Source organism: Neodiprion fabricii, chromosome 6, assembly GCF_021155785.1.
Source record: "Neodiprion fabricii isolate iyNeoFabr1 chromosome 6, iyNeoFabr1.1, whole genome shotgun sequence".
In the NCBI taxonomy this organism is placed as follows: domain Eukaryota; kingdom Metazoa; phylum Arthropoda; class Insecta; order Hymenoptera; family Diprionidae; genus Neodiprion; species Neodiprion fabricii.
The window spans coordinates 14,409,138-14,434,885 of record NC_060244.1 but is presented as its reverse complement, the minus strand read 5'-3'; the positions used below and the strand labels follow the sequence as shown (position 1 = coordinate 14,434,885).

Sequence of the window (25,748 nt, the reverse complement as noted above, 5' to 3'; positions counted from 1 at the left end):
ATATAAATGATGAGTGCAGCAGCATCAACTTTTCTATTTCGGCTTGCTCTTTTTACAGATTTTTCATCGCGAATCAATTTTGGAAAGAATGTCATCTCATTCGAGTGATGATAACGACGAGTGGTCGAGCATTGATTGGGGCGAGGATGAGGAGGCTGAGGAAGAGATAATTATAGGCTTTTCCGAAGCAACACGCGAGTTCTCGTTGGAGGAGCTTCGGGAACTCGTTGAGGATGCGCGAGCTGCTCGAGTGAGACCAAACAGCCAATACTATATAAATTACGGTGATATATGTATGCAAATAATTGTAGAAAAATGGGCGAATGAAACTATTGTAATAATTATAGATGATGAAAATAGCGATGATGATGATAATGTTAACGAGCAGGATAGCGATAATGATTTTATGGATGATTTCGAGGAATAAACCACGCAAAATTCATAATTATTGATTATATATTTTTTCACAAGTAAAAATTCATAACATTTACATTTTGTATGAGGAGAATGGGTAAAAGTTATAAAGATATATATTTGTAATGTATCCTATTTCTAGATTATAATTTTATCGAATAGTAAATTTTTTTAATTCTATGTATAAGCTATGATATAATTGACATTAATTCTATCGAATATTCTACATATAAACGCGAATATATTTTTTTTAATTCTATGTATAAGCTATGATATAATTGACATTAATTCTATCGAATATTCTACATATAAACGCGAATATATTTGTATATATCATAATAAATTCTATTGTTATTTTGGTAAATATTGTCCATATTATCTATACACACGATTGCAAGCTAAACAGTCTTTAATTAGAGGATTCGGTCCATCCACGATATCGCCATCGGGTCCTGGTGTATAATGTATGCTACATCTGCGGAACCTTGCGACGGCGTGGTCCATTTTCATATTCTCTGGTAGTTTATCCCACACATCATTGATGGAGTTTGATGCGAACGTGCAGATAAATTCTTTTGGTAAAAAAGCTATATCCTCGGACATCATTCCCCTTAAACCATCCAATTCTTTGTACAGACGGAAGGATTTCTCGAGGGAGCTGGTACACTCCTTCGAATACCAACTCCTTAGTCGCTGCACATTTTCAAACGCGCAATTGTATGCCGGGATGTATTCAGAGTTGTCATCATACCAAATTGAGCCTGGCGCTGCTGCTTGCTGGAGGTTATTCGCTGGAGAGTATCCATGGTTCGCGTCGTGCCACGATGCCGCTTCCATATACCTCAATTTTTCCAGTGCAGGGGGTATGATATGCAAATCTTCCATATTAATAACCCTCGTTGTACCATCGACGATCTCCGTCAGCCATGCTTTCTTCTCCGCCCCTTTGACGTATACGTAACACGCATTTTCAACCATTTTTCTCACAATCTTCGTCACATCCTCGTGAGATTTGTTGCCTGCGTTCCATGATATTCCATGGTGATTGTGCGTCAACCATACATTGGTAGCTCTACATTCAAGTGGTAGGCTAGCCAAATCATAGGGCGGCTTGAAAATGATGTAATCCAGACCCGACCCGTTTACATTCACGACTGCGACTTCCTTGGGTACAAACTTCATGTTATGACCGATAAAACATTGCACGTCTAGGATCATCGCCATGTTGAGGAGTCGGAATGTTGCGCTCGATTATATACTGACGGATTGTATGTGGAAGACTGACTATTCCATCTCCAGCACACCTGCTTTTACCCCCTCGTGGATGAATTTTGTGGAGGTAGAGGGGGTCGCATAGTTCATTTAAGGCGCATAACTGCATGAAAATTCGGACTTGTTGAATTCTCCACCAAGGTATTTCATTTGCAGACGATTTTCTCCGGCCATGCTACACATTTCAGTCAGCTGACTGGAATCTTCTTGTAGAACTCTTGCGATTCTCGGCGGTAAGAAGACGTTGTATTCTCCATCGATTGTCGCCAGAACACGTACCCCGAATTTTGTTTTGACCAGTCGTAACCCGATGACGTCATACACTCCCCCAATTTCGAGTTCCGACATCTTCTTGGTTGGCAGATTCTCCAGGCGGCTGACGTGGTTAACTTTTGCTAGATCCATCGCGTTTCGAGGTTATTTCACGAGCAAGAACAGTTCACAATGAGAATACGATGAGAACAGAGTGACGATCACGATAGACGTACGCTTCATATACCACCCACCCCCACTACAATTTTTCCATTGGACAAGTCTCGACACGCATATTGTGCGAGGAATTTTTATGGGGGCCACTCCCCCACTATCCCAGTTCGGTTTAAGTGCATTGTCGGCACTATCTCAAAGAGCAATTTCCTGGAATTTTTTCAATAGATCTAGCAAGTTTTTACCCTATCTGATTTATGTGCGGCTTTCCGGCGCCAAACAAGTCTCGACAGGAATTATTTAGTGTGTGTGTGTGTGTGTGTGTGTGTGTGTGTGTGTGTGTGTGTGCGTGCGCGCGTGTGTGTCAAATCCTATGGAAATAGTCGTCGAAAATGACCGGGGGGGGGGGTGCGCCGCGAGTCGCGAGGGGGGGGGGGGTGAGAGCGGGTGCGCCGTGGGTCGGGGGGGGGGGGGCTAGGGGGGAGCTAGGGGGGAACTAGGGGGGAACTAGGGGGGAGCGCCGCCATCTTTGAGTTAGAACCGGCATATATACACTACTTTAATTGTTTATGAGATAGAAGGGTTGTAAGGAATAGACAATGTAAACTTTTGTAAATAAAAGCGTGTAATTAGTAAACTATAATTGATAAACGTTAGGTTAAAATTTTATTAGGAAGCTTAAGGGAGCTTTCCAGTGTAAAATTTTCAAAAAATCGATTTTTTTTTTGCTTTATCGAATAGTATACACTCTTCCGAATATTCCCTGAAATTTTCATGCCGAAATTCAGATTATTTCGGTTACTGTACAGCATTTTTTGGAAGAAGGCAACGGAGCGCTACAGCTGCCGCGTCGGCCGTCTGCCCGTGCGACTGTTATTTCTATTGTCTCGTTCCTACCTGCACGTACATGAACTTGGCTCGCCAATTGTCGAAAATGTGAATTCGGACTATTGCATAATTTTCCGTTAATTAGCCGTAAATTAGTCGCGCGACTTATTTTTTTGTCGCACTCAATTTTCAAAAAAAAAGCGGATGGCGTGCTAAATTCTTGAAAATCAATCAATCACTGTGTGTGGCAACTAGCCCCAAAGCACGTATTCTGCGGCAAGCAGATAGTAGAAATCGCTACGCAGTGTGCTGTGTGCACCTTCAATGAAGGTTACGACCCAATTTTAAAAATTTTGGAGACGACGGGATGCACGATAGGGCCGAGCGCCGCAGATTTCGCCGCTAAGTACAAGAATGCGCGCATCATCCAAGCAAACCGCCGGGCGTCCCTGGATAGCAAAGAGGCGAGGACAGCTCGTCGGACTGATCAATCCATTGAGCACGATCTTTTCGAAGAAGCAGAAGGGATATTGTACGGACCTGGCATCGCTGATTGACCGTAAGTAAACGATTTACCTAAAATTTCCTCACTTGAAACTTTGAACGCGTTTTTCTCGAAACAGCATTTTTCAAAACGGTGTCCAACTTGGAGGGCAGAGTTTTAAAGCTATCGAGTTGAATTTTTTACACAATATTCTTAACGTCATTGTTTATCGTGCTATGGAAGCTTTTTTTTTTTTTGACATCTTCCTATTTTTTTGTAAAAAAAACTGCCAAAAAAAATGCTAAAATCGATACTTTTTGTTCAAACCGGCGCCATTTTTGCAAAAAAAAAAAGAAAAGAAAAAAGCCTCCATAGCACGAAAGCCAATTATATACCGATCAATAATCTTTTTGTGTTTTTTGTTTCAGATTAAAATTATGACCCCCAACGTGGACACCACATCCAAGTGCATTTTCTGCAACAATTGTTTCATCATTTTTATAGATATTAATTAATAAATAAATCGATCTTTAAAAAATTGTTTTGTATTCTTCAATACCCAATTAATATACAAAAAAAAACCAGACCGATTAGATTATTTCTTCTTCAAAAAAAAAAATCGCGAAAAACAGCGATTTTTCGGGCTGTCACACTGGAAAGCTCCCTTAAGCGTTCCAGTATCGATTTTAATTTAAAGTATCGATTTTAGCATTTTTTTTGGCAGTTTTTTTTACAAAAAAATAGGAAGATGTCAAAAAAAAAAAAAGCTTCCATAGCACGATAAACAATGACGTTAAGAATATTGTGTAAAAAATTCAACTCGATAGCTTTAAAACTCTGCCCTCCAAGTTGGACACCGTTTTGAAAAATGCTGTTTCGAGAAAAACGCGTTCAAAGTTTCAAGTGAGGAAATTTTAGGTAAATCGTTTACTTACGGTCAATCAGCGATGCCAGGTCCGTACAATATCCCTTCTGCTTCTTCGAAAAGATCGTGCTCAATGGATTGATCAGTCCGACGAGCTGTCCTCGCCTCTTTGCTATCCAGGGACGCCCGGCGGTTTGCTTGGATGATGCGCGCATTCTTGTACTTAGCGGCGAAATCTGCGGCGCTCGGCCCTATCGTGCATCCCGTCGTCTCCAAAATTTTTAAAATTGGGTCGTAACCTTCATTGAAGGTGCACACAGCACACTGCGTAGCGATTTCTACTATCTGCTTGCCGCAGAATACGTGCTTTGGGGCTAGTTGCCACACACAGTGATTGATTGATTTTCAAGAATTTAGCACGCCATCCGCTTTTTTTTTGAAAATTGAGTGCGACAAAAAAATAAGTCGCGCGACTAATTTACGGCTAATTAACGGAAAATTATGCAATAGTCCGAATTCACATTTTCGACAATTGGCGAGCCAAGTTCATGTACGTGCAGGTAGGAACGAGACAATAGAAATAACAGTCGCACGGGCAGACGGCCGACGCGGCAGCTGTAGCGCTCCGTTGCCTTCTTCCAAAAAATGCTGTACAGTAACCGAAATAATCTGAATTTCGGCATGAAAATTTCAGGGAATATTCGGAAAAGTGTATACTATTCGATAAAGCAAAAAAAAAATCGATTTTTTGAAAATTTCAGACTGGAAAGCTCCCTCAACTCATGCTGCACAAAAATGACTTAAAGGTCGAAAACTGTATCTGCAATAGTTGCAAAGTAACAGCAAGTTGTTAGTTAACAAATCGAGTCAGCGCTGGACTTAGCCGTGTTAAAAAAACAAGATAATTTTTTAAAAATGAAGGAAAATTTTTTTTGCCATATTGTTGCAGGTAGCTGTTTTTGTAATTTTTTGATCTTTTAGAAAAAAATTATAACAAATGAAAAAAATAGTTTATAATAAATTGTTAAATAAATAAATGAACAAATTGTTGATTGAAAAAAAAATTTTTTTTGCCATTCTATTGAGAAATGTTAATGATGATTTTTAGAAAAAAAACGATTTCCTAATAATTTATTTAAGTAATGAAAAATGAGACAAACGATTAACAACAATGAGATAATGTTTTTGAGAAAAAAATTTTTTTTTTTAAATCATTATTTCTACATTACAACCATATGGTAAAAAAAAAAATTCTGAAAAATTGTAAATTTATAAGTTTGTTTATGAACAATTTATAAACAAATGACATAAAAAAATTAAAACTGGTATTGATTGATGTCTAAAGTAGAGTTGAAATCAGTGATAGCTTAGCATATTGAAAAAAAAATTTTTTTTACAACAATATTTTGAATTTTCCATTCTTTGTTACTGTGAAAATTCATAATTAACAAAATAAAGAATTTTATAAGAGTTTTATGACGTCATCTTATTCAGCATGCTTTTAAAAAAAGGCTCCAAGAAGCAAAATATTTTTAGGTTTATTATTTAAACTTTTATACCGGGTTCTTTAATAACGGAAACCCGGAAAAAGTTAGTTACTTAACAATTGCATAACTTTTTGAAAAATTGAGATAGACATAAAATTCCAACGGGACCGTATTCTTTGAAGTCTCTAGATGACTCCTGAATTTTTTCAAATTTTTAAAAAAACATTAAATGACATAAAAAAATTATTATATGTGCAGTACTCTCTATAGTGGCGGCGCGCGCATGCTGAAACTGCCGCTCGGAAGCCTACTTTCAGCGTTAAATTAAAATTATAAATAATGGAGCTAGAATTCCGGGAGTATGGAGTTTTTCATCGGAAATTTCCTTCTCTTTCAGGATCTTTTTTTTAAATTTCGCTATCACTTATAATTTTTGAGGTATAGCCAAAAAACGAAAGGGCGTTTTTTTTTTAGTTTTTTGTTAATAACAACCGTAATTTTGATCGGCAGAAAAAATCCAAAAAACTCCTTTTTCGGGTTGTGATTCCGGATCGAATGAGCTATGGCTCATATTTTGACGAGACCTGTAACTAATTTTCGCAGAAAACTCACTTCTCGACTAGACTAGCTGAAGAGTATATATCTTGTGACGTGGACTTTTCCGCTTCTCGGTCACTCGGAAAAAATGACCGAGAACTTACCGCGTGCACAATAATTGGCCGTCCACGACGTCCCCTGAACCTGCAATAATACCGCGAAATTTGTTGGGCGCCTGGCGTGGTCAACAGGCCTCGAAATCGGTACTACGATATATCGCGACCATATGCTCGGTAGCTCAGTACCGCGGAGAGGGGAGGGGTAATCTTTGGGTAGAGAGAGATACGCCACACGTACGTTGACAAGTTATTTCACAAAGCAGCAAGAAAATTAAACAATATATTTCAAAATAGCGATAATACAAAAAAAAAAAAAAATTAAAAATAATAACAATACTGCGGAAGCTTGTCCTCGCGATCCCAAACGCAAGCGCTTAGCTTACAAAAAAAAAAAGAAGAACGAGCAAACAAAATAATCAATCAAGAAGAAAAAAAAAAAGAGAAAACAAAAATATTAAGGGATCCCGAAGACCTCTACGGCCTACGTGCGCTAGTCACTATACTACTCGTGACCGCTAATTTACACACTAAAAGAAACCAAAAGCAAAATCGGACGCGACGCGCTGATCGCGATCGTCCTCTACAGAACGGCGCTAATCGCCAACTAAATACTAACTGCTTATACCAAAAGAAAAAAAAAAAAACTAAACTGAAACGAGGCTCGTCGCGGCACCCGCGACCCTCCTCTAGGAACGAATATTTGTATTAGCGCGCACCCGAGCTTCACTTTCTTTGCGGCGGCGGGACGCGGTCGCGAATTCGAATGCTCCCCGTGAGACTGCTCGCGACCTACACGAGAACGGAGGGTGCATCGGATGAAGTAAAATGACCCCGTGTAACGGATTTCGGTTACACTCAAACTCGAGGCAATAATGTCTCGGCTCAACCCGTGACTCGACTCGATCTCCTGGATCCCCCGAAATTAACGCTACTCCCTTACGCGCAACTCAGACTACGGTCACCAAGAAATGTATCGGCTAAAGCAGGACTTCCCAACCGGTGTGGCGCGCCCCCCTGGTATGGTGTAGAGAAATAGCAAGGGGGGCGCAACACGCGTTTGCAATTTCGAAAGAAAATTAATTTAACGGATTTTAAGGCGTATATTATAACGTCATAATATCACAGTGATTGATTCCGTCTAGTCCGGGAGTTAACGACAGAAATTTCCGGGTCATTTTCGCAAGCTTCATTTTTTTTTGTATGAGTTATGTTTGTAACGTATAATAATAATCTGAATGTCTGCCAGCGCACCCCCGCGACAGGGGGTTACAGGAGGGTTACAATTGCAGCAAAAAATCGACAAAAAAAATTTATAGCCGCATACGCGAAACTGATTTTACGTACCAGTTGAAACATAAGAAGCTTAGGAATTATCGTCTGCCACCTAAATTCCGCAACAAAATTTGTCTGCCACCCACGCAAGTAAGCGCAAAAAAAATAGTAAAAAAATTTATGCCCGCAAGGATGAAATTGATTGAAATGCTTCTTTTTATATCAGCAAACACAAAAATAATAGTCTGCCACTAATAAGATACCGCGAAGGTCGTCTGCCAAGCGTATGAAGTTGCGTTCGGCATGCAGCGCGCGAGCACCGCGGCCGAGACCGCGGCTACGACGCTGCATCTTTATCGGCCTGAAAGACGATCGTTGTTATAAATTGTTCAACGGCTATCATAAAGTTGTTTTTTTTTATGTTATATGTTGTAACGTGGCAGTTTTACTGCGCGTTCCACACGGCTCCCCGAACTCTAGACGGACCACAGACTTAGGGAGCACGCGGAGTAGACCGCGGCTAATTTCGAAAAGGAGTGCCAGGACAACAGTCACGCATCCGAGACTCTAACAGGGGACCATCGCCGGTTTAGCAAATAAGACTTTTCAGGATTTTTGTTTATTTTTTATTTATTTTTTTTTTGGGTGGCGAGTGAATGCGGCTTCGGACAGGGGATCGGCAGCAAGTCAGAACGACGTTACTGGATGGCGATCGCGGCGGATCGCGACGAAAGGAGGGCCTCGCACGAGGCTACGGAGAGAGCGTCAACGGAGAGCTCTGCCGCGAGGGAATCCAAGGCGGACGAGATTCCCGTTGGTGGCCGGCGAGCCGTAGCCCTCCCCTCCGTCGCCCAACTGCTGACAGGTGCCCTCGCGAAGTCATCACCACGCCACTGCCAAGCTACGGGGTACACGAGACTGGTCAGCCAATCAACACCCCGCGACAGCGGAATCCAACGATAGCGATACGCTAGATTGTAAGAATTGCGTAACGAGAACCCCAATGCGAGCGGGAAAATTTTGACTATGGATGGCGCCTATGTTCGGGGCATGTTCGAATTGCGGCTCCGATTAGCAGGACTCGTCACTTGAGTCCTGGCGACAGTTCGCGACGGTTGCGTATTAAGAAAATAAGAAAAAAAAAAAAAAGAGACTGTGTGTGAAATGGCTGAGACGGGAGTAGGAGACTTCCTCGTGTGGCTGCGGAGCGGTAAGCGCTTATAATTCTTTGCGGGCATATTTCGAGCGCAAGTTAAAGCACACCGATAAACGGTCGGCCCACGTAATCTTAGAGTTAGAGTAGCGCTCGAAATCTGTTTGCCGATCTCCTTGAGAATGACCGTAGCCTGAGTTTTCGCGATAACGCATAGAGTCAAGGGGATCCCTGTAAAGTCTCGTGTCGAGTCACGGTTTCGAGTGGGGAACAATTTCGGAGTAAAATTGAGTGCGGCCAAATTCCGCTGCACAGGGTCTCGTCGAGTCTGCGTACGTAAAAAGGGTGGTGAACTTTGGGGAAATAGGGACTACGACTGGAGCTCGGATGCGTCATAATACGCTATACCCTCGCGCGATTAGAAAAGCTTCCTAGAGTGATTAATTTGGTCGCGATTAGCGCGTCGAGGCACGTCTTTTTGATTTAGTTTGCGGATGTTTGTGCATCAGTAAGGTGGCGACTAGCGCCCGTAGAAATAAGATATTAGCTAGATTCAATCACGATTGCGATTAGCGCGTCGAGTATGATCTAGATCACGTTTTTGTTCAGAGGTGTATAATTAAGTGACGAGTAGCGTCGTAGTCGAGGACGATCGCGGACAGCGCATCGAGTCCGATTTTGTTTTTGGTTTTTGCGAGTTAGGGTATTATTAAGACGGCGACTAGCGCACGTAGGCCGTAGAGGTCTCCTAGATTTATTCATTTTTTTTTTGTTCTTATTATTTGGTCTGTTTCTCCCTTTCTTATTTCTTTTGGATTAAATTTAAACCTGTGTATTTGGAATCGCGAAGGACGACTTGCGCAGTCGTATGATTATTTTTATTTTTAATTTTTTTTTGTAACATCGCTGATGAGAAATATATTATTGGAATTTTATAGTGATTTGGCCAAACCACGCGTTGGCTTACTTGTGTTACATCTCTCTCTACCCAAAATTTACCCCTCTCCTCTCCGCGGTACTGAGCTATCGAGTATATGGTCGCGGTATTTCGCATTACCGATTTCGAGGCGTGTTAATCACGCCAGGCGCCCAACAAATTTCGCGATATTGTTTTAGGTCCAGAGTACATCGTGGACGCCGATTTATTGTGTACGAGGTAAGTTCTCGGTCATTTTCTCCGAGTGACCGAGGTGCAGAAGAATCCACGTCACAATGTATACAAATGTTTGTTCAGTGAATTAATTTAAAGTCTGGTAGAGACCTTTTAGTTTAAAAATTAAAAATATATTGATTTGATAAAATGCTTTAAGATAAAAATTAGATATTACCGTTTTACAATGACATTCGGAGATAATTATTTATTGATTTTTATTTTATTATGTACAAGAATCTATATTTATTATGTACACGTATAATGATGCTGATCTTGTTTAACAGCCGTAATTTTATAACCATTCATCCATATCACATTGGTCGATAGAATCATCCGTTTTATCCAATATTATATCGGAATCCTCAATATCAGAGTTATTGATTTCAAGATCGTCTTCTTCATCTGACTGACCTTGGTCTTGCTCTGTATTCGTTTCTTTATCTGTAAATATAATAATTTATTAATGGCTATATAATTATTTTTATATAAATTTTTATGTTTTTGTATAATACCTTGATTTTCTTCAGAGTTGATTGCTATATCATCGATGGATTTCGGCAATTGATCTCCTTCGAACCATTCGAAAACAAGTTTATCTTCTGATTCTTGCCAACCATAATCAGTGGGTAAAAATTCCGTCGGTTGCGGGAGATAAGCATGCCTCCAAAGATGTGCAATATATGCGGTTCGTTTCAATTGCTTTTGCAGCTCAGCTTTACAAGGTGGTTATATTGCTCCATCGACATTTTTTGCGTTGGTCCGGAAGATTTCGTCGCCCTCATTTATTTTATAATTCTTCATAAAAATAGCTACACGAGCTTCATTGACGTCAGCTATCTTTTTCAACCCATACATACGGCATACAAATTCTTTGATAACTGTATAACTGCTGATAAGTCGCCAGTGTTTAAATCACTGATACTTTCAAAGGCAGCTATGTACCTATCACAGTTCCTCAACATGGTAAACGGGCGATTTTTACCTTTTCGGTAAAAAGATGGGTTATAGTCGCAGCCCGTCAATGCGTGGAAAGCTGGTAACGCATTACACAACTTTTCTCCTAATTTATTCTACATTTCTCTGACATTGACAAATCTTTGCGAATTGCCAACGCCAACATGCATTCACAACTTTACGTCGTTCCTTATGTGTGTCATATTGCCCAGCAATATGATAACATTTTTGCGAATTTCATCACTATATTTAAGCCTCCATTTTCACGGAAAAGATCTAGCGTAACTACCCACGAGAATTTATTAAATTAATTATATTAAACAAATGTATAACATAAAAAAAAACAACTTCATGATAGCCGTTGAACAATTTATAACAACGATCGTCTTTCAGGCCGATAAAGATGCAGCGTCGTAGCCGCGGTCTCGGCCGCGGTGCTCGCGCGCTACATGCCGAACGCAACTATATACGCTTGGCAGACGACCTTCGCGGTATCTTATTAGTGGCAGACTATTATTTTTGTGTTTGCTGATATAAAAAGAAGCATTTCAATCAATTTCATCCTTGCGGGCATAAATTTTTTTACTATTTTTTTTGCGCTTACTTGCGTGGGTGGCAGACGAATTTTGTTGCGGAATTTAGGTGGCAGACGATAATTTCTAAGCTTCTTATGTTTCAACTGGTACGTAAAATCAGTTTCGCGTATGCGGCTATAAATTTTTTTTGTCGATTTTTTGCTGCAATTGTAACCCTCCTGTAACCCCCTGTCGCGGGGATGCGCTGGAAGACGCTCAGATTAATATTATACGTTACAAATATAACTCATACAAAAAAAATGAAGCTTGCGGAAATGGTGCAATGAAATCTGTCGTTAACTCCCGGACTAGTCGGTATCAACGTGCCACGTAGCGTCGCTGCTGGACAAGTTTCGACCAGTAATCGCGGGAGGAGCGGGCGCCGGGCGGCCGGCGGAACTTCTCCCACATAACACAGGACGTCCACGGGATATCCCAAACATATCCCAAATGTCCTTAAGATATCCCGGATATCCTCAGGAGGTCCCGAATATTCCGGGAATGTCTTGGACGTCCTCTGGAGCTCCCAGGGATATCTCACAAGATTTCATGAGTTGGTTAGTTTTTTGACACAAATAGGACATCCTTAGAATATCCTGATGATATCTTCTGACGATATCTTTGTAGTGAATTATGTTGCATCAGACTACTACGAGAAAATAATGTGGGAGTATCTCATTTATAAAGCCGGAAAAACTTTGAAAATTATCGACCGCAATGGTATTTTGGTTGAGGCACATCACATGTTGCGCGCTTTGCTGTCTCGTAATATTAAATATATACAGGATGCGCCGAATATGTGCGCAACACCGTTGTAGCAGATCCGACCTAACCTATATTCCGTTTTCACATCAGTCTTTACGTGCAACTAATAATTTGATCGCATAACATCAAAGATCTATAAATTACATATAATATATAATATATAGTATAATATATAACAATAAACAGCAGTAACATCAATAGTAATAGTGACAATAATATAATAACGATAATATAAAGTATAAAAAAAAATTCAAGGTGAATTTAAGTTCTGAAATTCTCAGACAAATTTCGTGTTTCTCTCAAACAAAAAATTTACTATCATATTAAATTTTTCTAAACTCCCTACTTACTGCTGAAATTTCATTCCAGCATTTATATAGCTGTGGTTTGGTATGTTTTTTTTCCAAATAATATAAAAAATTCTCAGATCTCAAAATTTTTCATGTGCTTCAAGTTCTGAATTTGATCGAAAATGTCAACAGGCTTTCATATTATAATATGATTAGTTGTTCAACAAAAGTTCCCCAAATTTGAATTTGATTATAACAACCAATTCTTAATGTTGCTATATTCGAGGTTCCATTTGTGGGAACTTTTCCACGGAAAAACCGGGAATCTCACAGCATAGAAGGCACAGAACAGTTTACGTTGACATGAAATTTCAGAACTTCAGGCACATAAGTTTTCCGAATTCTCGAAGAGAATTTTGAAAAAAATATCAAAATCTTCAACAAATTTCATATAATAACGTTTACCAGTAAAGTGAATAGTGATCCAGAATTTGAAATAAAAACTTGAACTTCATGAATAGCGGTTACGTGTTCCGTTACACTAACAATTTGAGAAAAGATTGGCATAATCGTCGCGAATTTTGTGCTCCGTTTCCAGTCGATACAATATCTCTAAAAACATGCCCAAAGAAAAAACTTTGAAGCCTGTCCGGAAAATATCTGAGCGTCAACTCCGGCGGCAGGTCAATGAGGAAAGTTCACTAGAGTACCTAAACATTTTCCAACGTAATGATGCGAATATGGATGAAATGCGACTGATATCTTCTTCTGATAATAATGCTTCCGTGTTGTCAGAAACATCAGATTTTGCAAGCTGCGCTGAGAAGAATATATTCAGTGAAAATGTAAGAGAATCTTGTTATATCTCTGATAAAAATCATGAAAACGCCACACCTCCAGATGAATCCATTGTGGCTGAAGAGCCATATAACGAACCAGAAGTTTGGTATTCATCTGACTCATCGGAGAGCAGCGAGTTAGCTACTGCTGACAATGAGTCAGTATATGTTGAAAAGCCTCCTGTACCTACGTCTGAGGATTACAACCTGCAATCTTTTCTTGCTCAGTGGGCGGTATGCAACAGAATTCCACATGTGGCTATATCGTCGTTATTGAAGAAGCTAAGGCAGCATCCATGTCATTCGCACTTACCATCTGATCCCAGAACTCTACTAAAAACACCAAGGTCTACGATTACAACGGATGTTCACCCAGGAAAATATATTCATCTAGGCCTTGCTCGTGGATTGAATCAATTACTTGTCAAGTATTCAAGTGAAATAGATACCGATATTGAGTTAGCCATTGGTATTGATAGTCTCCCCATATCAAAGTCGTCCAGGGGTTTTCTATGGCCGATTCTGGGATCAATCGTTGGGTTTAATGATGTATTTATGATTGGAGCATATTATGGCAATGAAAAGCCTGGTGTCGCCGGCGACTTCATGCGAGATTTTATACAAGAAGCTAAAGACCTATGTGAAAATGGATTATCGTTTCAGGATACGTTGTACACGTGCAGTATAAAATTCTTTGTATGCGATGCTCCAGCGAAGTCGTTTGTTTTGAATGTCAAAGGATGTACTGGGTATTCTAGTTGCACAAAATGTACAATTGAAGGTACCTATGCCAATGGACGCATCTGCTTTCCAGAATTAACTGCACGGGAAAGAACCGATACAGATTTTAGAAACAAAACGGACGATGTTTATCATGCAGGAGATTGTTGCCTTGAAGAAATTCCACGTTTTGACATCATCAAAGATGTACCATTGGACTATATGCATCTAGTCTGCTTGGGAGTTGTGCGAAAGCTTCTTTACTTGTGGTTATTTGGGGACCTAAAATACCGTTTGCCACATCGCAATGTTTTTTCAATTTCAAATGCTTTAGAAAAACTCAAGGGGTTTATCCCTTTAGAATTTGCACGGAAGCCACGGTCTCTTGATTTTGTGAAACAGTGGAAAGCCACAGAATATAGACAGCTCTTGTTATATACTGGTCCAATTGTTCTGAAAGATGTATTGCCATATGATGTTTACATGAATTTTTTGACACTTCACGTTGCAATAAGAATTTTGTGCAGCACCAATACAACTTCACTTTTCAACTATGCTCACGACCTACTCAAACATTTCGTTACATCATTTATGATACTTTATGGAAGGCACAGCGCAAGTCACAATATTCACGGCCTCATCCACATTGTACAAGATGTTAAGAATTTGGGTATTTTGGATAGCTTCAGTGCCTTCAAGTTTGAGAATTATATGCAAACTTTAAAGAGACTACTAAGGAAAAGTGATAAACCGTTGCAACAAATTTTTAGGCGCTATGTTGAAATAGAAAACAGCTCAGAAAGTACCACATCAAAAAAACGAAGTTGTAAATTCGAAGTACTCACACAGTCTTCTCATTACGATGGGCCATTGCCAGACGGCTGTGAGAATCCACAATATAAGATTGTTAACTATTCAGACTTTAAATTAAAAGTGGACAGCTTGGCGGACAACTGTTGCGGTTTAGTGAATGGGGAAATAATTTTGGTGAAAAATATTGTGTATGACTCACGTAAAGGCATACTTGTTTTAACAGGAAATGAGTATGAGGAAAAAAAACAATTTTTACACTGAACCATGCGACTCTTCATCACTTGACATATGGTCAGTTGGAAAACTGTCAGAGTTGAAAACATGGCCTTTAGAAGATGTTCGCCAAAAGTACGTGAGATTGCCATATGGATCCAACAACTTCGCAGTTTTTCCGATGCTACATGTAGAACTTAATTAATTTGAGAACAAAAAATAATGATAATAATGATAATGATAATGATAATGATAATCAAAAGAAGAAAAAGAAGAAGAATTAGAAGAAGGAAATCATCAATCAATATGTTAATAATGAATAATAAAATAAAATGGAATATAAAATGGATGTACCCACGTTAGGTACATACCTGCGCTGAGGGACCTTGTACACATTATCATCGCATACGGCCCTAGCGCGTCATCGTGAGCGCAACACGGCCCCCCCTCATATGCGCAAAAATCATGCGTGGCAGTTAGCCGGCCGGTATTAACCTGTAACTGGTGCAAGAGCTAACGAAACTCGGCACGTGCTCGGCACGTTGTAACAGTCACGGTGTTGACGAGCGATTCAAACTGTTTTGTGAACGAGAAGACACGTGGGCTGTTTCTACCTATGCAGGGTAAGTGCAACAACATTCTAACTCCTATTTTTCTTCTTGTAAGCTACACGATTTGTGCGATATTCTTGATATACACAGAAAAATCACATTAACGAAAATGGAATATGGCGACGCATCAGTGCAAAACATCTAGATGTCTCATATTTCGGACTATTAAGACGATTCCGTAACCATATTTGGCTAACATAAACGGGCAGGTAGCCGAGGTAGAATCACGCTAAATCTCACGTGAAAATTTACGAGGTATTACGGTCATAGCCATAGTTTGGCTCATTAAAAGTAAGTAACACCGATAGCGTGGTTTCTACTTCGCGCACGCGTGAGTGCCAAGTCACGGGAAATTTTTGCGTAACTCGAATAGAGTGTCGAACCGTGTGAATAGTAGTTTTGTTTCGAAGAATTGAAGTACCTATACGAAAAAAACTTGATACGAGGTGTTGCGAATTGTGTTCCGCATTATTCTGTGTCTTTTTGACCCCTCGAGGGCACACCTTCGTAGAATTACATAAAGTGCACACGAGATCAAAATAACTCCAAGCAATTTTCAAATTCATATACCTCAAAAAGTATGCATTCTTTCGGGTAAAACGTAGAGACACTTCTTGAAGCTAAAAAGTCATGTTTTAACCCAGTTTTATTACTTTTTATGAAAAAAATTATTATTTTTTCTCAATTCATAGTCATTTCAGAGGTTTCGAGATTTTATAATGTTCTACAGATTGTTGTGTTGCCTGTTTCTCTTCTTAAAGTTCTTTGTTCACTGGTTTGTATAGTATTCGCGTAGATAAATTTGAGAACTTGTGAGAACTCCCATTTCAGACTCAAGCATTGCTAGCAGAACGAAGTATCATTTTTTATTTCCAGTTATTGGCAAAGTAGCAAACCACTTGCAGAATTTAAAATCGGAAAGCTTTATTGAATGTGTATATTCAGCATTGAAGACGTATGCACGTTTCAATACACCCATATTAGTATAGTTGTGTAGGTGGTTCTATATTTGTTACAAAAATCATGATCAGGATTTGCTTACAGTGCTGAAAGTATCTTGTTGAAAAACTGTAACTATTATTTGAAAATATTGATTACCTAGAGTATTTCTTTACAGTGTAATTTAAGAAAAGTCATGGCGCAATCCAAAAATTATGTCATTGTAGAGTTTGAGGATGGAATTCAATTGATAGCGAGTAATTGGCTAATTGAAGAGACCATGGAAGCTTACTGGCCTAATTTTACAACGATGAATCGATATTACAAGGCTGTGCAAGTATTGGAACCGATTAAAGATTCGTGGAAGTTGTTCAAAGTAAAACGTATACTGGCCAAAACTTGTAAGTTAATTTTTCTTTGCACCCGTGGTATAGGCTCAACTATGTACTACGATGACCAGAATTAGTATTCAGTCTACCATCGTTTTCTTTTTGAACGAGTTGGGTACAGATAAAACATTATAGTTTGTCCGTTCGGTTTAGGTGGACATTAACCAATAAGGTTACGAGAAATTATGAGTAATCTGAAATCCTCAATATCATATTATAAACATTTGTTTGACCGCTTTCGTTACTAGACTGCTATTCTAGACATTAATATTTTGAGCTTTGGATCCATTTCTGATATGACGTCACTTTCTCTCACGTAGCCATCTTCCTTAACTGAATGAACAAGCTGTATTTAAGTCGTGTATTGTGAAAAAGAATTGTAATGTAATTCAGTAATTGCCAATGATGAATTTTTTTTACCTCAAATATATTTACAAAATTTTAGATAACTATGAGAAAGGAACAAAAATTTTAAAAGATGCGGAAATATTTTCCGATCTCAATTCGGATGTTGATGATACATGTCTAAAATTGAGACGAAGAACACATGCTCGCTTAGTATATTCTGATAGCGATGATGAGGAGTCGGGTATGGAAAATAACAGTCGATCCAAAATTCCTCCTCTTCCTAAGCCCTATGTGAGTGAACCATTCATTCCACCGCAAAAACCGATAAAAAACAGCAAAGCATCAGCTGTTACTTCAAGGAAAATGGGATGTCACGAGCCATTGAACAATAACAACTCAGATTTCGAGGATGCGGAAATCCATTGCCCCAAGCAGACTGGCAAATATCTTAATATCCAAGAGCACTCAGAAGACGATGCTGAATCAGAATGTTCACTTGCTACAAACACACTTGCAACGGCAACTCTTCCACATACTAACAATACAACGTCTATCAATCCTAAACAACATAACAGTAATCCACAAGTTACACACGCACATAGGGAAATGCCAGCCAAGAAAGTAATACAACCCAAAAATGTTGATCCAGATTTGGAAAGCTGTATGCGGAAGACAAATATGAATGAACCTACTATATCTCTTGACAATGAAGGTAAAAAATGAAATACGTTAAGTAATTCCATATCTTGAGACATCAACTTTTTTTTCCAGATTTCAGAACTTATCAACGCTTTGTCATACGCTCTTTCACTATGCTGAAAGCCAAAATCAATAATGTTATTGATGTTGTGGAGGTGATGAGTAAGAAGCTAGATGGTATAAAATGTACTGATAATATTCCGGATGCGAATCAAGAAGCTGATAACCCCGAACTTGAAGTCATGAATCTTCTCCCAATTTGCCATGTAAAAATGTTGCAAAGAGTAGAAAAAGAATTAACGAACAATGCGATGAAACAAAAATTGGTGAGTATATAGTTTTTTATTCCAAATATACCAAAATAGATTTTCCTTCTGGCATTCAACAATTTACAACTATTGTAATGGCGTTTGCTATAGAAAGCAATTGAAATTTGAAAGAAATTGCTTGTTTTGTTGGTAACATGGTAAAAAAAAGCAATTTTTTTGGCAGATTTTCATGAATTCATACAGCAAGCACCATTCTGTAACAACCAAGGTGTTAGATGGTAAATAAAAATTCTATTTTATTGCTCTATTCAAGAGTAACCCAATAACCTGCAGTAATAGTAATTTAATCAAGTATAGCATTGCCTTAACCAGATGATCTGAAATTTACACACATATTGACTTCAAAAGTTCCACACAAGTAGTCAAAGATGAAATATTTACGCAAGAATATTGTAAAAAAGATTAATATTGACATTAAGTGAGGTCTCCCCTTACTATATCTGTTTCATACATGTCCCGAAGTATAACAGGTGAAGCACAAAGGCACCTCCGATGTAAACTATTAGCTGAGGAGGTTCGTTTGAGCATTTCTGTAGAGGACACTTCGTTAGTATTTACACTATTGAGCACAGAATTTTCTAAAGTGGAATCAAGTTTCATGCACAAGCGATGGAGTAGTTCAATCATTTTGAAATAGACCTTTCACAATCAGTTCCAAAGGATATGATTATGTACATTTAAAGCTGCTAAATAATCTTTTGCAGTTCAAAGAATTTCGAGATACCAAAATAACCGTTCAAATACCTTTTTCTGAAATGACAACTTGCAGGTTATTGCTTTCTGATCACTTTCTCTTTGTTGACTTCTCAGCTCTTCTGTTTCCTTTTTAGTAATATTACGTTTACACTCACATTCTTCTCGAGTCTACTCATTTTTCTCATTTGTTATTGAAAAATCAGTTATACCAGATCCCTATAACAGTAAAGACAAATGACTTGTGACTGAAAACGTTAATTCAGAAATATTGTGAATTGTGAGTTTTGATTTAGTGGAAAATTTGGTATTATTCATTTTAATTTGATCAATTGTATTGAACATTTTCCAGATGACAGCATTACTAAAAATCGGTGGAAGTGATTACAAAAACACTACCACTAGATTGATGGAACGGCTTTTCAGCAATTATGTAGCTGAGAAATTTAGCTGGGTCGGGTCAAAAGGAAAAAGAATTTTTTCAACACTTCATTTGTGTCGTGTTATTCTAGGTAAACTGATTCATACCATATTCAATTAATTGTAACATTTATTATGCACGTTGGTAAAATGTCCATAACTTATTTACATTCTAACGTTATTGTAGATGTTGTCGGGAAAGCATCGACCACAAATTTGGTCACAGAAGATATGATTGCGAAAGTCATTAAAGATTGGTTACGGCACGCGAAGGAACGATTGTCACGAGAGAAACCGTGAATATTAGATTTATTTAGTCATGTTTGTTCCTATCAATATGAAACAAACAAATAATTGCATTATGTCGAGCAGAATGTTCTCAGAAATATCTGTTCCAAATTGAATTGTAAATCTCATAATGTATACACTTTCAGGCCCCTATCTTTGCACACAGATGCAGAAGAAAACTCCGCCAGAGAACCAGATGCCGAAGTAGAACTTAACGTTCCTGGAGTAGCTGAAGGGACTGATTATTCCAACTAGTACGTTTTCTTGTTCTTACTACAAAATTATTATTTTCTCAAAACTTGCCTATAATGAGATGTTTTATTAGGGAATGATTCAGATATTAATCAGAGTCCTTGTGTTGTCTTAGCTTCTCTTACCAGCTTGAGAATCAACAACGGACCCGTTTATACAAAAGTTCGGTTGTTCAGAAGGGGAACGTTAACGTAGGTTATTCGTCTTTTATTTTAAAACATTGGATTTCGTACTTTCAGTAACTAGGACATTATTGCAATGTGTGCTAATAAGAAACACATACTTCGGACCTACCGATAAGATACCACGTATTTCTTATCCTTTTACGCAGATGATACGTGTTCTTTTATCCTAATGCATGAGATAATTGTTTCTTATTAGAAGCCATTGATTTGGATGAACCCATTTTAAAGAATCAATCTAGTCCTAAGTCCTATACACATATTGGCTCTACCAAGCAGCGCTTTTGACTATGTATCGTTCTACGCTCAATGTATACATTGTTCACCCTTATAATCTTATCACATTATAAATGTATTGTACAGCTACATCATTACACAGTACTTCTAAATGAGAAAAAATCTTTCAAATCTTTCATATTTCAAAAATTTTGAACCAATCGGTACTAAGAATTGAATAGAATCTATCTGTTGAAAAAATTAAATAGGCGGCAACATTTTTTTTTTTTTTAGCGACTTCATGTATAGCATAATACAATTATAACGATAATGCATCGCTATATTTTTTTCAGAAATACACGCACATACCAAATGACTGCCTAAATTGGCATTACATGATGAAAATATCTGATGCTTCTGCGACTGTGATTATAAAATTAAGTGGCACATTTCTATCCGTCTGCTGGTTGGATGGAAATAAAGCTAATGCCTTTTAAGTATTATTATCCTTTAAGTTCGACAGCGCTTTAAACAGCGGTTCAATTACTATATTATTTATTGCAATACATTGCAAGCAAAGCAAGTTTTATGTTTCAAATAATACTATGAGATAATGACTGACTCTACGTACTACATGATGTAGCCAAACTAATCGTAAGTATATTATTGAAGTTCCTTATGGACGATTCCGTACTATTTCCCATATTTCTGTGTTGATTAAACAAGATAGTATGTTTTTATTTTGGTAATGTGTTAGTATTTTTTTGGTATAGTTATTAGGTATTGGCTGCATTCTCATTATGTTACTAGTATTCAATTTTGTTTCACTATTTATCGTTGAAAGTAGGTTGGAAATGCTCTGTGCACTACATTCCACCGTGCTTTGATTATTGGATTAATGATCGTTCTACAATGATATTGTTAACCGTATCATTCGTAGCTTTTTATTTATTATCGTACGTTTTTATATATTCCGATGTCCTATGTAGTATTTCTATTGTTTCATTCCACTTAAATCCTATCGGGTGTAGCAATATTGCATTGTAAAAGTCGATGTAAAAAGTCAGATTTGATGTGAAGCATTACAAATTAATGAATTAATTTGAAAATTAATTTTACTGGTATTGAAATGAAAGGCATGGAAGGTACAATGCAAGAACCTGTGCAATGATGTCTATCAACTGGAATGTAGTATCAATAGGTTAGACCGAGAATACATTGAATGTCGCTCATAGTTTGCTTACGTCTCTTATATGACTATTGGTAATTTATTTTGAATTACTTTCCAGCGGGCGATGATCTGACAAATGAGAACATCTTTGGTTGATGTTAAAAGAAGACCCTTCTTAAACTTGATTATCAACGGCTAAAAATTAATTTTATCTCTAAAAAGTACATATCCATTATACATAATGTCCACGACTATATTTTTAGGGATCGATTTCGAGATTCGATACTTTTTGGTAATGAAATTAATTTTTTTGCCATTTTCAACCAAGTTTCAGCAGAGTCTTCTTTTAAGGAGGTTCATGGCGTCATCGATTTCATATTTTTACCGTAATGACAACTATTTATAGCTGGAGTTTTATAAAAAAAATGAATTGACATTTTTATAAAATGTTTCAAATTCCAAATATCGTGTCATAAAAAAAGATTATGATCAAAATAGTTTAATGAAGTCATTTGCTGTACTTCATCTTGTTACAAAAAGGATCTATATGGAATCACATTTGTCAAATTTATGCAAATTGACTGAATATATGTATATTTATGCACCTACCACGTGAAGTTTGTTTGCTCTTAAACCAATTGCCAATGAATTTTAATGACAGTAGCAATTAGTGATTCATATGTGCAATAAATGCTTCAGTACAGAACTCTTATTAGGCTGTTTGAATAAATAGTAAATATAATCACATTTATATAATTAACTTGTCTTTCATTTCACATAAAATACTCACCCTGAAAAATTATCATTGTTTGCGAAAACAATTCGAATAAGAAGCCTGGCTTCTCAACCAATTCAAAATAAGTATTCACGCGTTTACCGCAAAATGCTATAATATTTGAAACATTGCATGTGTCGAAAAACCCATGACGTCAAAAATTGACTTGACGAAGGCCCAAAATTGGAAAGTCTGATCAAATTTTTCCGTGAAGACATTGTTATATGTGATACCGAAAATGTGCTGATATTCGTTTTGTGTGAAACTGCCACAATAATCGAAATTATACTTCAGTACATGTAGTTACGTCTCGGCCCTGAAGGGTGCTCTGAAAGCTGAAATTGTTATCTATTGGTTTCAGCAAGAATAACAGTGATACATGCGAAAAATAATACATTTATTACATGATCGTATTCTGTTATTTTTGCTGAAACCAATGAATAATAATTTTAGCTATCCTCGTCCCTATATATTAACAAAAGACCGCTTCTGGGTCGAAACATAATTTCTACCAGAGCTTAATTTCATTGCTTTTTTACATGGCTTTTTTACACCAGAAAGATACCAGTGAAAAAAGGATGTAACAATTATTACCGAAAATATCAAATCAAACCAATCCCAGACGCTCCGGGAAGGTCATTAAAAGGATATCCCTATGACGTCCTATAGATATTGTCAGGAGGTCGTGAGTTATCCACCGTGGACATCCTGAAGATATTGTGGGATCGGACATTTTTATATCCCTAGGACATCCACGGGATATTGTGGGATATCGTGGGATGATCCCTGGATATCCAGAATATCCCAGTCTGATGTCCACGAGATATCCTAAGGATGTACTTGTGCTATGTGGGCTCGCTTCTCGCTTCGGTCCGCTCCGGCCCGAAGTGATTTGTTAATTGCATACACAAGTTAATAAATATTGAAGTTTTGTTTTTAATACACATCTGTCATTAAAAGGTAAGTTTGTGTAATACTAGTTCATTAGTTAGGTAGCAGACATATTTAATTGAATGTAATGACCAATTTATTTTTATAGACTCAAAATGGCAGCAAAAAAGAGAAAATTTTCTGAAGATTATATTAAATATGGATTCATTTTTATTGAAAAAGACGACATACAATTGCCTCAGTGTGTTATATGTATGAAAGTTTTAAGTAATGATAGCATGAGGCCCAATCGCCTTCAAAGACATTTGACCCAGCAACATCCTACTCTGACAGCGAAGTCGAAAGAGTTTTTTTCTTCTAAAGCTGAAGTACTCAAGCGCATGAAATTGGATAAGTCAGGAAGTTATCACAAAGGAGTGTCACAGCATGTCAATGCTTCATTTGAAATAGCTTATTTGATTGCGAAGCAAAAGAAACCTCATACTATCGGCGAGGAATTAATCAAACCATGCGTTTTAAAAGCTACACAGATAATATTAGGAGAAGAATCAGAGCAAAAAATGAAATCGATTTCTCTGTCGAACAACACAGTGAAGCGTAGAATCGATGATATTGCAGCAGATATAAAGTCACAAATAATTAACAAACTAAAATTGTCACCATTTTTTGCCATTAGTTGCGATGAATCCACAGACATAACTAATTGTGCACAGTTAATCGTTTATGTTCGGTACATCAGCGGAGATATAATTGAAGAAGAGATTTTGTACTCTCAATTTTTGACATCAGGCACTAAATCTGAAGACATATTTAATTCAATATCTGACTTCATTAAAAAAAATGATTTGGATTGGAATAAACTCATTGGACTTTGCACAGATGGGGCTCCTGCAATGATAGGTGTCCGATCGGGCCTAGCTCAAAAACTTAAGGAAAAGAATCCTTCGATAGTCAGCACACATTGTGTTATTCATAGACAAGCTTTGGCTTCAAAAACATTGCCACAGAATTTACGCCAGATTTTAGACTCGGCCATACAAATCGTCAACTACATCAAGAGCAGTGCTTTGAACAGTCGATTATTTACTTTACTTTGTGAGGATCTCGATTCTGATCACAGAGTTCTTCTTTTTCATACAGAAGTACGCTGGTTGTCCAAGGGCAACATGCTAGCTCGCCTTTACGAATTGAAAGAAGAGGTCATCCTATTTCTTGAGTTCGAGGAAAAAAATATTTTTTTGCAAATGTTCAAAAATGAACAATTTAAATGTAAGTTGGCCTATTTGGCTGATATATTTGACACCTTAAATCAGCTAAACTTGAAGCTTCAGGGTCAAAACGGCACTTTAATAAGTAACTATGATTATATTCAAGGTTTCATATCAAAACTTCAACTTTGGGATCAAAAGGTGTCTGCTGAAAATTTATTATGTTTTTCTCGGCTATACGAAGCAATTAAAAATAAAACACTGGACGAAGATTTGAAAATTGAAATAATTACTCACTTGCAGACCTTGGTGAGCGAATTCCAACATTACTATCGAGACATAAATTCAGAATCACCAATATGGTGTCACGAGCGCCGCATATTTACCCAAGACTAAATTACCGATTATATCAATTATTATTTGATATATTATTATTATCTTTAGAAACAAGGAAGCATAGTTTTAGTTAGTCTATATAAAATATTTTATTATAACCAGTTCGTGGAGTAACCAAGCGCAACGGCGTAGTTGGACGGCCAGCAACGTCAGCGTCTTCGCGCCCGCCAGATCCCGGGTGTAATCAACACCGGGATGAGGCGAGCGCGAAATCACGCGCTTCAAGGTTGACTGTCGCGAGGCGAGCCTTTGTTCGAAATTGTGTATTTAGCGAAAACCCCGAGTTGTAAATTCAGCAAAAACTCGCTCGCCGCCCGACGTTCCAAGGGATGTTGGACGAGCGAGCGAAGGCAGTCCCCGTTAGAGACAGCTAAAAACGACATCAACGGAACCCAGGCTCCTTCAGAGCTGCTGTGTGAAGAGTATCAGACTTAGAATCACCGACGATTAGAGCGAGAACACCTCTAATTCTACAAGCGGTATTCCAGAGCATCTCGCGTCGCGGCGTCAATCTTTGAAGCTAGTAATAAGCGCAATTGTATAAGCCACGAACTCTATAGAGCAGTGTAGCCCGTAAGTGAGTGTGTGAAGGTGTGTATACTTCGGCATCTTCGAGGCCGAAGCTGCAAGAGAGAGAGGGAGAGGGAGAACGTGAGTAGAATTAGACCAAAATATTGTAAGCTTCCTTGTTTAGCACCTTTTCTGCTTTTAGTTAAGCTATTAAACATTTTTTACTTTGCTTCCTTCAAAATATTGGCACGT

At 37.9% G+C, this 25,748-nt stretch overlaps 1 protein-coding gene across 2 annotated transcripts; it reads left to right on the top strand.

Moving 5' to 3' along the window:
* The first annotated feature begins 18,423 nt into the window (after positions 1-18,423).
* Positions 18,424-21,077, top strand: LOC124184878. Of its 2 annotated transcripts, none has more exons than XM_046575050.1 (5): positions 18,424-18,491; positions 19,540-19,699; positions 19,795-19,903; positions 20,042-20,149; positions 20,899-21,077. In XM_046575050.1, coding segments are annotated over exons 1-5 (432 nt in total). In that variant the 5' UTR covers positions 18,424-18,437; the 3' UTR covers positions 20,900-21,077. The 2 variants fall into 2 exon arrangements, with proteins under 2 accessions (XP_046431006.1, XP_046431007.1); XM_046575051.1 differs by lacking the exon at positions 18,424-18,491 and adding an exon at positions 18,671-18,712.
* Positions 21,078-25,748: the final 4,671 nt, after the last annotated feature.

Bases quoted from the DNA above. Each gene is read 5' to 3' on its own strand.
- LOC124184878 (XM_046575050.1), top strand. From the start codon at position 18,438: ATGTTGCAAAGAGTAGAAAAAGAATTAACGAACAATGCGATGAAACAA. The intron at 18,492-19,539 runs GTGAGTATATAG...AACATTTTCCAG, and splicing joins ATGCGATGAAACAAAAATTG to ATGACAGCATTACTAAAAAT. The intron at 19,700-19,794 runs GTAAACTGATTC...ACGTTATTGTAG, and splicing joins TTTGTGTCGTGTTATTCTAG to ATGTTGTCGGGAAAGCATCG.